This window comes from Elephantulus edwardii, unplaced genomic scaffold, assembly GCF_000299155.1.
Source record: "Elephantulus edwardii isolate Elephantulus edwardi_28Jun2011 unplaced genomic scaffold, EleEdw1.0 scaffold00212, whole genome shotgun sequence".
NCBI classification, from domain to species: domain Eukaryota; kingdom Metazoa; phylum Chordata; class Mammalia; order Macroscelidea; family Macroscelididae; genus Elephantulus; species Elephantulus edwardii.
The window spans coordinates 4,292,476-4,306,335 of NW_006399962.1; the positions used below are offsets into that span (position 1 = coordinate 4,292,476).

At 43.6% G+C, this 13,860-nt stretch overlaps 1 protein-coding gene across 1 annotated transcript in view; it reads right to left on the reverse strand.

The window, feature by feature from the left end:
• Nucleotides 1–3,254: 3,254 nt before the first annotated feature.
• ERBB3 (v-erb-b2 avian erythroblastic leukemia viral oncogene homolog 3) overlaps nt 3,255–13,860 on the reverse strand; it is a 26,445-nt gene continuing 15,839 nt past the window's right edge. The window contains exons 10-28 of the mRNA XM_006897639.1: nt 11,247–11,320; nt 10,981–11,071; nt 10,391–10,596; nt 10,166–10,298; nt 9,875–9,965; nt 9,513–9,667; nt 9,150–9,203; nt 8,676–8,817; nt 7,759–7,878; nt 7,527–7,625; nt 7,143–7,328; nt 6,820–6,975; nt 6,505–6,580; nt 5,895–6,041; nt 5,699–5,796; nt 5,434–5,613; nt 5,212–5,283; nt 4,707–5,004; nt 3,255–4,285 (exon numbers count right to left, since the gene is read on the reverse strand). Coding sequence (XP_006897701.1) covers nt 3,759–4,285; nt 4,707–5,004; nt 5,212–5,283; nt 5,434–5,613; nt 5,699–5,796; nt 5,895–6,041; nt 6,505–6,580; nt 6,820–6,975; nt 7,143–7,328; nt 7,527–7,625; nt 7,759–7,878; nt 8,676–8,817; nt 9,150–9,203; nt 9,513–9,667; nt 9,875–9,965; nt 10,166–10,298; nt 10,391–10,596; nt 10,981–11,071; nt 11,247–11,320 — 2,905 coding nt within the window. The 3' untranslated portion in view covers nt 3,255–3,758. The remainder of the gene's footprint in view (nt 4,286–4,706; nt 5,005–5,211; nt 5,284–5,433; nt 5,614–5,698; nt 5,797–5,894; nt 6,042–6,504; nt 6,581–6,819; nt 6,976–7,142; nt 7,329–7,526; nt 7,626–7,758; nt 7,879–8,675; nt 8,818–9,149; nt 9,204–9,512; nt 9,668–9,874; nt 9,966–10,165; nt 10,299–10,390; nt 10,597–10,980; nt 11,072–11,246; nt 11,321–13,860) is intronic.

The following is a 13,860-nucleotide window of genomic DNA, read 5'->3' on the forward strand; positions in this document are numbered from 1 at the left end:
TCACTGAATCAATCCACCTCATAGAAGGCCTTCCCCTCCTGCGCTGTCCCTCCACCCTACCAAGCATGATGTCCTTCTCCAAGGACCAGTCTCTCTCTCCTCACAACGTCTCCAAAGTATGTTAGACGGAGCCTCAGAATCCTTGCCTCCTGAGCAAATTATCTGAGAAGCTGAGCTCTATGAAGAAGAATGTGGCATCAGGATTGGAGGAAGACTCATCAGTAACCTTTGTTATGCAGATGATGCAACCTTGCTTGAGTAAAGTGAGGAGTACTTGAAGCACTTGCTGAAGGTTAAACACTGCAGCCTTCAATATGTATTGCATTTCAATGTCAAGATAACAAAAATCCTCACCAGTGGACAGATAGGCGACATCATGATGTATAAAAAATTGAAACTGTCAATGATTTCATCTTAGTTGGCTTCACAATCAATACATTTGGTACCAGAAGTCAAGAGATCAGATGTATTGCACTGGGAAAGTCTGTAGTTGAGGACTTCTCCAAATTATTGAGGAACAATGATGTCAGTTTGAGGACTAAGGTATGCTTGATTCAGGCCATGGTCTTTTCAATCACTTGTGCATCTGAGAGCTGGACAATGAATAAAGATGACAGAATTGATACCTTTTAATTGTGGTGTTAAAGAGAGCACTGACTATCCCATGGACTATAAAACAAACAAACAAATAAATATGTCTTGGAGAAGGTGCAGTCAGAGTGCTCCTTGGAGGCAAAGATGATAAAGCTTTGTCTCATATACTTTGGGCATGCTGCTAGGAGAGGTTTTTCCTTGGAGAGGAATACTACACTTGGAAAGGTAGAGGGACAGTGAAAGACGAAAGACCTCCAACCAGGTGAATTGACACACTGATGTCAGCAATGGGCTTGAGTGTGTCAGAGATTTTAAGGATGGCATGAGATAGGACAGTGTTCACATCTTTTTTCATAGGGTTGCTATGAGTCAAACTCTACATGAAGGCACCTAACAAAAATATGCCTAAAGTATGTGAGGTAAAGCTTTGTCATCTTTGCCTTCAAGGAGTATGCTGGCTGCACTTTTCCCAAGACATATGTTTGTTTTTTTGTCAGTCCTTAGCTATTCAGTACTCTTCCCCAACACCACACCTTAAAGGCATCAATTCTGTCATCCTTGTTCATTGTCCACCTCTCAGATGCTTAAAAAGTGATTGAAGATAGTATAGCCTGAATCAGGCACACCTTAGGATTAAAATGACCTTGTTGTTCCTTGGTAATTTGGAGAGGTCCTTGCCTTCAGACTTTCCTATAGAGTCCTAATTAAAAATCTTAAGCAAGGCAGTGAGATTGGGTCACTGGGTAGAACATCTGGAACCCGGTTAGGATAGAACAAGGTTCAGAGCTATTATGCAGAGTTGCTATAAATTGTAGCTAACTCAATGGCACATAACAACATGCTTGCTTTAGGGAGTTCTGGTGGCCTAACACTGAGAAGCTGTGCTGCGATCCCAAAGCCATATGGTTCAAATTCACCAGCTGCTCTGTGGGAGAATGGGCAATCTCTTGTGCCATTACTACCTCTGAAAACTTGCTAGTGGGTCAGCTATGAGACAGTTCCAACTCAACAGCACACAACAGCATGCTTGCTTTAGGGAGTTCTGGTGGCTAAGTGGTAAGGAATTGCACTGCCAAGTCAAACATGAGGTTCAAATACAGAAGCTGCTTCAAGGGAGAAAGATAGGCAATCTCCCCTTTTGAGATTTATTGCTTCTGAAGACTTCATGGAGGGTCAGCTATGGATTGGTTCAGACTTGACAGTACTCAAGACCATGTGCTTTAGGGGAACTTGGGTGGCATAGCCCGCAGGGATTTATACTGCTAATCCCAAAGCCATTCCTCTCTTGTAGTTCAAATCCACCAGCAGCTCTGTGGGAGAAACTTGGACAATCACTTACCAAGTGATTCACAGCCTGGGAAATGCCAGTGAGGGGAGTCAGCTATGAGCTGCTTCCAACTTGATGGTGACGAGTGAGAGTGAGTGAGTGATATTTACCTTAGGAACCTGGTGGTGTAGTATGTTGAGTGGCCTCCTAATGAGAGTCCATGGGAAAGGAGGGTTGACAAAAGGCAGCATGCCCCTAGTCACAATCCACTGTTGAGTGGTCTTTCTTTTCATACACTAGATTTTCTTCATTTGAGAAAACATTAGCATCTTTATTCTGACATGTATAAAAACAAAACAAAAAATTTCAATGATAAAACAGACATTCCCCTACCCCTTTCCTAGGAGAGAGAAGTCTAGAGCTGGGTCCCCATTCAATGTGAACTGGAGGTTTTTCCTTACTGGAGACTCCTAAAAATGGATCTTGGTGTCCCATATGTATCTGGCCTTCAGTAAGGAGTAGAGAGAATTTACAGCACTTCTAGGTTATAAGTATACACAAAAATGCCCAGTTATCTTTCCTTCTGACCTGCTCTTTTACTTCCTGAGATGAGTCTGGGTGTAGGGGAAAGTTGTAGTTGTTGGGATTAGGCTTGGATTCAGTGCAAAGACCCAAGAAAATGCCATCTACAAGAATTCTTACGAGTTTCTCTTTTTTTTTTAACGAGTTTCTCTTGACATCTGTAAGAGCATGTAATGCATTGTAATCCTGTCATGTAAGAACACATGCATTAAAATCAGGAAGATCTTCTACTTCAAGAGGTTTACTTATACTCTTTTAAGCTGTTTCCTCATTTGTGAAATGAAGATAATACCTACCTTATAGAATTGTAAGGATTTAGCGAGATAATGTAGGTAAAGTTTAGCATGATGATGCCTGGGACATGATATATATTTAATAATAATCATTAGCAAGGATAAAGGTGTAAAGACAAAGTTAGGCCTGATTCAAGCCATGGCATTTTTCAGTTGCTTCATGTGCATAAGTTAGATTGTATAAAGAAGACTGAAAAATTGATGGCTTTGAATTGTGGAATTGGCGAAGAGTATTGAATAGACTGCCAAAGAACTAAAACAGTTTGTTTTAGAGGAAATGCAACCAGAGTGCTCCTTGGAGTTGAGGAAGGTGAAATTTCATCTCGCATACTTTGGGTGTGTTGTCAGGAGGTGCGAGTCCTTGGCAATATGCATCATGCTTGGCAAAGTAGAGAGTTAGGAAAAGGGAGGAGGCACCCTCAATGAGACAGATTGACACCGTGATGACGACAATGATCTGAGCATGGTGGAGATTGTGAGGATGGGGAAAGGTTTAAATCTATTGTTTACAGAGTCCCTATGAGTTTTAGTAACATTAATATCCAGTCTTTGCTCCATAAAATTTTAAGTTTCCTAGACTTTCCATGGGGTTAAGAGTCATAGGCCAAAAATTTGACTGCCACCTGCCAGGTTCCTGCCTTTCCTCTTAATGACAGTTTGAGAAACAAAGGCATACTGAAAGGCCTAGTCCCAACAAATGAGAGTCTGAAAGAAAAGGACATGGGGAGTAATCCTTCATATCTTGAGGGAGTGCCCCCGAGGAAGCTGGGGAATGAGATCGGGAAAGCACACAAAATAGGAAAAAACTCCTTTCCTGGGGTTGGGAAAGAGAAGAAAGTGCACAGCTGGCTATATACCACAATAATTTTGAGTCCAAGTATTGAAAAGCCTCCATAGAGTGAATGGAATTGTCTAGGATTGAGGAAATGGGGTTGAGACATGTGAGGGAGAGGAGAAGAAGGGTACCCTCGAGAGGCACTAGCTGCCATCAAATTCTCCCTGAGCACCTTGAAGAGCAAAGGTTATGTTCTCTGGGCATTGGCCTTGGGAAAAAGCCTGCTATGCCAGTAATCAGGGTTGTCAAAGGCAGAGTCAGTAGCTTCTAAACTCCGAAGAGTTTTCAGACGGGAATAATGGACATGCGGTGCATGGTGTCCAGGCCCCTGAAAAGCTCTCATTTCTTCATACCCTTGCTCAGCTGCCGAGCAGGCCCCCATGGATGCATAATCCCCACCAGTATCTCCTCCACCTCGTTGTCGGTTCATATACTCATAGTCTTCGTCTGGAGTTGTACCAGCAGTGGGTGTGATGGGCACAGGGTGGAGTGGGCAACTTTGTGTGCTGCCTAGGGAGGCACTGAGGTCTGATCCCACATCCATGTACTCATAACCCAGTTCCTCGAGGGAACTTGGCCTGGGAGGACGAGGTGGACTGTGCCTTCTCCTCCGGTTCATATATTCATACTCCTCATCTTCATCTTCTTCTTCTGTACCCAGGACAGAGCTGAGACCCACTGAGGAAAGAGTACCTTCCCGGGAAGAGGGAGTACCTGGGGATTGAGAAGAGAGGGTGAGTGTGTGGAAATTCAGAGTAATGAGCATGTTGGAAAAGAAAAAAACAACCCCAAACCAGAAAACCCAGTAGGGATCTACTCTTAGAAAATAACCAACTATATAAAGTCAACAGCATTTGTCCAAAGATAAAGCCATGAATAGAGGAAGGGGTAGGACAGAAGGGTTAGTGGAAATGAGAATTACAGAGAAGAAATGGATTACATTGTGGGTATCATGCAGAACACAATGGATATGAATGGTTGGATGAGAGAAGAATTTGCTTTGTAAACTTTCACTTGAATCACAACTTAAAAGGAATGGATAGGGAGGATATCATCAGAGAAGACAAGGGATTAAGAACCTGGAGAAAAAGGATTAGAGGAAGATTTGAAGAAAGCCTCAGGACAAGTCAGGTACCTTTAAGATGGGTATCTGGCATGACATAACCATTGATATCTTCTTCCTCTAGCCCTGGTGGAGAGAGTGGGGTGGTGACAGGAGTAAGCAGGCTGTGGCGCTGAGAATGGTAGGCACTGTCCCCACGGGGTCGTGGGCTCCGGCTCCGGCTCCTATACATCGATGCCTTCTCCTGGTGTTCGGCCTCTGAGCCTATCACCTGGCCCTCTGAAGACTCTGATGTTAAGTGTCGCCGTGGCACTGGATGCAGGGAGGCTGGACGGGGGCACCACTCACTACCGCCACAAACTGCAGATTCCTGAGGAAGAAAATAGGAAGTAATCACACAGAGGCTTACACAAAGGAGGGGGAAAAAAGAAATACTTGTTTAGTAGAGGATCGAGTCATTCAATATCTTTTTTGCAGGACTTCAAAAGTTTATACTTCCTACCCTGACCCTATCAATCCTACCTAGTACCCTCTTCCACTCAGCTTTTCAACAGCTCCTTAAAGAGGGAGACCTTACCTGGCAAGCTTCTCCAAGATTACTCTGATTCATAGGCATGTATCCAGATGATGGATTTAGAAGACTCTGGCTCTAGGATGAAAAAAGTGAGAGAGGCATACTCTTGTCATAGGGACCTCTGAGATAACCTCATAGATAACCTCTTGTTATCTATGGGGTTTCTGAGGGCTTTGATGTGCAGGTGGACATGTTAAAATAATCTTGGGTAATTAGGAGTCTTACCCCACGTGGCCGAGTAAGTGTTCCAATTGGTAGGCTGAGGGCGGAGCCCAGAGTGGTCACGAGGCTGTCCTCCAAGTCCAGATCCAGGTCTAGCTCTGGCTCCAGCTCTACTTCCTCCAATTCCTTGTTTGTCAGAGCAGAGGGTTCTGCCCCAGGGGGAATCCCAGACCCACTCTCTCTCTGTTGGAGCAGATATTGTTAATGTTCTAGCCAAGCCATCCTTTCACTAAATGTCTTTGACATGTCCTACCTAGTCCCTACTCACCTTGATGACCAGGTAACGGGGTGGGTCTCGAGCCATCCTAGTGAACTCATTGGCTAGTTCTTTAAAGGTGGGGCGGATGTTCTCATCAATCATCCAACCTGGGGGTGAGATACAGGAGGCAGAGCCATAATAAGAAGGGAATGCATTAGGAAAAGAAGCCCAGTTAAAAAATACCTGAGGTCAGCACATAACTCACACTTGACCATGACCATGTAGACATCGATGGTGCAGATCTGGGGTTGTGCCAACCGCTCTCCCTTTTCTAGCAGGTCTGGTACTTCAGCTAATCGTAACCCTGCATAGGGCTCGGCCCCAAAGGTCATCAGCTCCCAAACTGTCACACCTGGTGCAGGGACCAATGATACAAGATGAAAGGAGAGAAGAACCAAATCTGACAGAAGGAGGGAACTCTGGTGGCCTAGTGAGTAAGGAGTTACACTGCTAATTCACAGGTTGTTGTTGTTGATTGCCTTCGAGTTGAGCATGACTCATAGTGACCCCTATGAAAAAAAGGCTGAAGCCCCTTTACAACTAACGACATTTATCAAAGTTCATAGGGTTTCCAGAGGCATGTGGAAGCCACAGGTGGTTCAAATCCACCAGCTACTGGGTGGGAAAAAGATGGGCAGTCTCCTCCTGTACGATTAATAGCCTCTGAAAACCACTGGAGGGTTAACTATGAAGTCGGTTCTAATGTGACTGCAACGAATTGTGGGTGTTATTTTTTTCCCCCCTTGAGTTTCTAGAAGGTGTCTTAAAAGGCAACGAAGGAATTTGAAGTAGTGATAATATCCAGATGCACTGACCATAGCTCCAGACGTCACTCTGGTGTGTGTATTTCCCAAAATGGATACTCTCAAGGGCCATCCACTTAATTGGAGTCTGAAGAATTAAAGATAAAGGTTTTACCAGTTGATTTCTACAGATTTTTTTTTAGTAAGCCTTTCCATACCCTAAGTTCTCTACCATTTTTTGTTGCTTTCTAAATTCAAAATTCTGCCATCTCCAAGTTCTTTTTTCTTTGAACTTACTATGTAACATCTTCTTGCCTCTGGAAGATCCCTGACTCTGCCCTCACTCCGTGCTTCACCCCCCTCCTTGCCCTCTTTGTTTCATCTCACCTTGGCCTCACTGTGTAGTAGCTGCTTATCATCAGGGGGCAGCAGGTCAGCCACCCCAAAATCTGCCACCTGAACCTGACTGGGTGACTTGAGTAGCACGTTTCGGGCAGCCAGGTTTCTATGCACCATACCATGCTCCTCAAGGTAGTACATACCCTATGGGAGAAGGAAATAAATATACTTACAGTTGGGAATATTGACCCTTGAGACCCAGAATCCTCCTAAACCCTGAAGGCAACTCTCAGAACTTTAACCTTCCCACTCCTTCTCTGTCTGCCCAAGCCAGGCCATTCCCTCCGAGAATTCCTCCAGACTTCTCTCACCTTGGCAATTTGTACTCCCCAGTTGAGCAGCAGTTGTGGCCCCAGAGCCTCTCGGTGTTGTCTCACATGATCCAACAGGGAACCCAGAGGCAAATATTGTGTGACAAGTTGCAAGGATGACCCTGGACACAGTCCCAGCAGCCGTACAATGTGGGCATGGTCTAAACTGCCAATGGCTAGCATATGCTAAGAGACACAAAAGAGATTGTCCAGATAACATGCAGGTTCACATATGCTCAAATATGTACACTTCCAACCCCAGCCTATACTGTGAATCAGTATTCTCAAGAATATCAACATGGCCAACATAGTCTTTATAGGACCATGCTTCTGCACAAATATCTCTTAATTTTATTATCCACCTTCCCCAATCCTTTCACTTACATCTGTCACAGCTTGAAAACTCTGCCTTCCACTCTTGTCCTCAATGACTTTAATGCAGACTGGAATCTTGATGGATTCACCCTCAGGTATCCACACACCCTAGAAAGATAGGGGCAGGAATCAGCCTAAAATATTTTTTTTTAATCTAGGCAAATCTAATCACTAAATCTTTCCCCCTTTTGCCTTGGATCCTTCCCCCACCTCCTTGGACTTCCTGTAGGCCACCACTCACTTTGTGCACAGTTCCAAAGACACCTGAACCCAGCACTTTCAGCTTCCTCAGCTCTGTTTCTTTGAAGATCCTGGCCAACACCTTGTTAGCCTTCTCTCTGGGATCTAGAGGCTCTATACTCTGAGGAGCAGATTGGGAAATCATCAGGAAAATCCACTCTCACAATCCACTTGACCCTCTCCTTACCAGTGGTGTGGTTAATAGGAGAGTCCAAAGAGTGGGGACAAGAAGTCTAAGCTGGACAGCATCATAAGCATATTGATGAATAAGACATCCTGAAAATTGAGGAAGTTGGTTGTTCCATGAAATGAAGAATCAAGAGTGTTGGGTTTTAACTTTGATTAGGAGAAGCTGATAATATCACCTTGGGTACTTAAAACAGTATTCCTGCTTTCAAAGCACTTATATATACATTATCCTCCTTCATTCTTAGGACCGTCCTGTAGGGTGCATGTTATTATTTCCTTTGGATAGATGTAGAAACGAGGTTTAGAGAAGGAAAGTAACTTCCTCAAAGTCATGTAACACAATAGCAAAATCAAAATGAGAATGTGTGTTTCCCATTTCTCTAGTCAGTGTTTTGTTAAGCCACTCTGTTTTCTTAAAGAAAGGGATTAAATCTCTAGGGAAGGAAGAGGCTTCTTAAAGAGCAATGATTTAGGATACCTTTCTTTTCTTTTAATTTTTTTAAAAAATTTTATTATTTTGTGTGTATGGGGTGTGTGTGTATGTGTGTGTGTGTGTGTGTGTGTACTGTCAAATTGGATCTGACTTGTACAGGAGGAGATGGTCCCTCCTTCTCCGCCAGAGCATCTGGTGGATTCGAACCTCATATCTCTGGGATTGCAGTGCAGCTTCTTGCCGCTAGGCCACCAGAGCTCCCCTAGGATACCTTTCAAGTTGAACTTAATACTCACCTCACCCCGTTCCAAGTAACGTCTCATGGCCCTTTTATTCTGGATCTGGCGGCCACGCCAATAAAGAAAAGTGCCGCCCAGGATCAGGAAAATCATTGTCAATCCCACTACCAGTGCCAAAGCCATTGCCAGATGGGTTTTGCTATGGAACATAGAGGAACCCAGCATTATCTTAAATCAACTCATTTTTTAAAATGTTATCTGTACCTATACTGAAGGTAAATTTGGGCTAAGAAGTTATATATATATATATATAGTTATTGTGTATCTTCAAGTTGAAAACAACCCATAGCTGAAAAGAATGCCAAGAACATGGATGTTTATGTCTCCCCCCCAGCTCTCTGTGTTGCTAGCAAATTGTATACAGAAGGAAAACAGAGTGAATAGAGACCCACTTTTCCTGGAACTAACCACTTTCTCCCTAGATTTTTTCATGACTATCCCAAATTTTTAGAATTATCAAGCCTATCATACCTGATCAGTGCTGGTGTTTGTCCTAAACAATCTTGTAGGTCTGGTCCCTTGCATCTGGGAAAGAAAATTACTCCTTAAATGGAAGCTTGGAAAACAGGTTAATTCCAAAAGCTTTTTCCAAACACTGTCATGCCATCCCTTCCACTCCAGAGCCCAAAGCTTATCCCAAGGCATAGACTACACTGTACTTTGCTAACCCTACCCTGAACCTTCTCCTGAGCCAAGCTTATTCAAGGTTCCCAAAATTAGGGTTCAATCTTGTGCTGTTAAAAGTTCCTTTCAGCCAATCCTTCATTTCACAGCTGAAAATAATGAATTCCTAAATCATAGTCTTTATGACCTCTGTATGATCCCATCACTGACCCTTGGGTGCAGTTCTCATGACACGGTCGGCATTCATTCCGAACATCTGGGTACTTGTAGATGGGACCCTTGGCCCCTAGGACTCCATGTGGGCAACTGCTCACGCAGTGGGGCCCATCTCTAAAATTGGCACACTTGGCACAAGCATCAGAACCCTGAGTGGAAAAGAGAAGATCAGAAAGAACAGGGTCCCACGGTCAATCCCATATTTTCCAGCAAGGACCAAGCCAGTCATTCAGGATCCTCCATCTACAAGCCCCAGCATTATCTGGCCTCTCTCTGTTGGCCCTGGGATTTAGCCATGTCCTGCCCCAGACCCTCCAGTGTTGCCTTTCTCAGAAATCCTGGGGCTTCTACAGTACCGAGTCATTGCATGTGGCAGTGCCTTCCATGGGTTGACATTCTGGGTGGCAGGAGAAACATTCAGCCTCATGGGAAAATTCACGAGGTTCCCTGAAGGTGGGAAGGTAAGAGAAGAAATTAATTTCCAAATCCTGGCTTTTATGTCCTGACCTCCCAGCCAAAGTGTCTCTTAGTTTATCCCCGCCAAGGCACATGTAGAGAGTTGTCTAAAGACTTTCTGATGCCACCTGGACAGCTCCATCTCATGGCCCCACTCCTACCCCTCTTGACTCTTTCTTCCCTCACTGTACCCATTCAGAAAGTTGCAGTGGGTCACACAGACACCTCCTCGGCTGTAGTTTCGGCAAGATAAGCACTGACCAGGGCCTGGACCCCAGCATCCCCCGGAGGAGCACAGTGAGTCACACACTTTGCCCTCTGCCACTGGAGAGGAAATGGGAGATTAGAAGAGCAGGCAGAATAATTCTCATTCCTCACCTCTTTGACTCCCTCTTTCCATAGACTCCTTCTCTTACCACAGTCTCTTCGGGGCCGATTATGCTTGATGTCTAGTCTGGCTTCTGCAGGCCCCCGAAGCAGCTTGGTCCAGTTCAGAGAATGGTGATAGCACAGCTGTCGATTGGCACTTATGTAGATACGCCCAGCACTAATTTCTTTCAGGGACCGGAGGCCCAGAGATGTGATATTCAAGTTTTTCATGATCAACAATGAGAAGCCTCGGCTGAAAATAAGAAGACAGAATGAGAAGAGAGACGTTAGAGGGAAAATGGGCTGTACAGTAGATTCATTTTTAAAAAAAATTTTATTTTAATATTAAAAAAAATAATTTTAATGAACATTTGCAGAGATTTTGGATTTCCATTCATTCATTGCTGCACTTCTCTCCCCACCCAGCCCTCCCTCCCACAAGAAGATTCATTCTTATTCAATACATTCTGGATTAGTCAGGCTCACTGAGAATCTTCTTCCTTTTGCCTTTTCCCTGTCAAACTTTCCAGTCCTATGGGCATGCTATATGAGACAGTGCTTTGCATTTCACTTATAGATGCCTAAGAAATAGAGTTCACTGGGTGGTGATGCTATTATCACAGTATCTCATACTTACTTGTAGAGGCTTCTTCCCTCAATGGTTGTCAGGTTGGAAAAGACACTGAAGTTGTGCATATGGGGAGGCCAGGACTGGATGTTTAGATAACCTGAGGGTTGGGAGAGTCACATAAGCAAGGGACCTTCCCCCCTTCCTCTTTTTCATATTTGCTCTTGCACCCTCCCCTATTGCCTGGGACCTGATTTTCCCCAGTAGTTATGCCCCAATGTAAGCCAGTGATTCTTCTATTTCTCACAGAAGGTGTAGCCTCTTCTTCTCTCTACCTGTGATCTCCCGTACTGTCCGGAAGACATTGAGTTTCTCAGGGTCCAGGGCAGGAATCTTGTGCCAGGGGTCTCTGGGGGGAATAGTAAAAACAAGTGAATATGGTAGAGGAATATCCTGGTAGAAATGAGCACACTTAATCTCAGAACTTGGCTTCTAAATATCATCCTCCAGTAAAAGGCACAAGGCTCCTTGGAGAGATCTGGGAACTAAAACAATTTGTACCAAAGTGAGGGAAGGCCAGAACTGGATGTTAGATAACCCGGATGTTTAGGTAAAGAAATGAAGTGCTTAAAAAAGGAAGAGTATAAACCAAAGAGCCAGTTTGAAAGGACTTCTGCTGGCAAAGTTAGGAACAACTGGACATCAAAATAAATATGATTGTAAAGAATTTAAAAAGTTGCTGTCAAATAGATTCAGAATCACTGAATAGAAGAAATGTTAATAATAAATGCATACATACATACATACATACATACATACATACATACATAAGAAGGGAGTCTTTAATACTACGATGCAAACCAATAAATGTGGAAAGAATAGTGAAATTAGAAATCATGATAGCATTTGATTTTTGTGAACATCTCCCCATAAGATACTTCTTAATTATAGGGAGGAAAATCCAGTAACTTTTTAAAAGGAATGTAGCAGAGCATGACTATAACACAGTGATCAGAGATATCAGAAATATCACCACTGGTGAAAGGACAAGTAAACTCAGGAAATCATGTCTTCTTGACATGATGCACTGAGAATCTAACATCTATAGCATTACTATGAAAAATGTATAACCTAGGGAGCTCTGATGGCCTAGTGGCAAGAAGCTGCACTACAATCCCAGAGGCGTGCAGTTCAAATCCACCAGATGTTCTGCTGGAAAAAAAAAAAAAGATGCTCTGCTGGAGAAGGAGGGACAATCTCCTCCTGTACCAGTCAGATCTGATTTGATGGCGTGCACACACACATATGTATAACCTAAATCTAATGTTGCTATGAGTCGCAAGCAACTCGACAGCACATAACAACAACAAATCTAAAGATGAGGAAACATCAGAGAAACCAAAATTGAGCACCATTTTGCTTATTACTTGGCCTGTACTCATAAAAATTGTCCACCTTATGTGAGACAAACAATAACATTTGTTTTAAAAATAAAACAAAAACCAAACCCACCACCATCCAGTCAATTCTGACTCACAGATCTTACAGGACAGAATAGAAATGCATTAATGGAGGGGAGCTCTGGTGGCCTAGTGGCAAGAAGCTGCACTGCAATCCCAGAGAAACACGGTTCGAATCCACCAGATGCTCTGCCGGAGAAGGAGGCGCAATATCCTCCTGTACCAGTCAGATCTGATTTGACGGTACACGCACACAAAATAATAAAAAATAAAAAAAAAAAAGAAATGCATTAATGGGTTTCCAAGACTGTAAGTCTTTACAGAAGCAGACGCTTTCCTCTTGCAGAGCAGCTAGTGGATCTGAACCCACAACCATTCTGTTAGAAGGCAAGCACTTCAATCATGGCACCCAGCAGAGCTTCTATGACTAAATTAAAGAGACATAACAAAAGAAAATATTGTACAATCAGGATTTTCTTTTACTGTAACCAATGTACATGAGACAACTGATAAAAGTTTCATAGTTTGTAGGTAAAATCATATCTCATAATTGTGCATCATGTTATTATTCTGATTTAAACAATTATGCTGTGTTTATGTGGAAAATGTTATTATTTTTAGGAAATGCATACTGAAATATACTAGGGCTGAGGTGTGGCATGTCTGAAAACTTAACCTCCAGTTTTTGAGAAAAAGAATGTGTGTATAATATGTAAATGTGAGGGGCCGTGGGTGGCACATATGGTTTGTCCTCAGCGGCAATGAGAGAGAAAGAGACGAACCGAAAAATTGGTTGCCGGAACCCACCCACTTGTAGAAGAAAGGCCCAGTGATCTGTCCCCATAAAGAAAACGCTATGCAGCAGTTTTATTTTGTGACACATGGGGCCACCATGAGTCAGATGACTCCCTGACCAAAGATTTTGCTCTCTGTGTGTGTATGCATGCGTGTGGAGAGAGAGAGAGACAGACAGACAGAGAGAGACAGAGACAGAGAAACAATGAAGGAGAGAGGAAGAGTAGGAGGAGAGAGCAAAAGAAATTAGAAAAAGCAAATGTATAATGTTAACATTTGGGGAACCTGAGTGAAGAGCAGAATCTTGATACTGTTCTTGCAAATACAGCATGTTGTTGGTGGTGGTAGGTGCCGTTGAGTCGTAGACGACGCATAGCAACCCTATGAACAAAAGGCCTGAGCACTGTTCAAAAGGCCTGAGCACTGTTCGTACATATAGTTTCTGGAGGCAAGCCATATCAGAAGTGGATGCCCCTCTTGCTTCCAGGCTTGTTTTAGTTGGGAAGCTCCAGCCAACACTGTCCACCATGGGTATCCATTACCATGATTGGCACATCACTGTCACAGAGTTGAGCATCACAGCAACCATGAGTTACCTCTGTACAGCAACACACAGCATGTTGTTGTTGTTATGTGCCGTCGAGTCACCTGAGACTCATAGCGACCGACCCTATGTACAACAGCCCTAAACTCC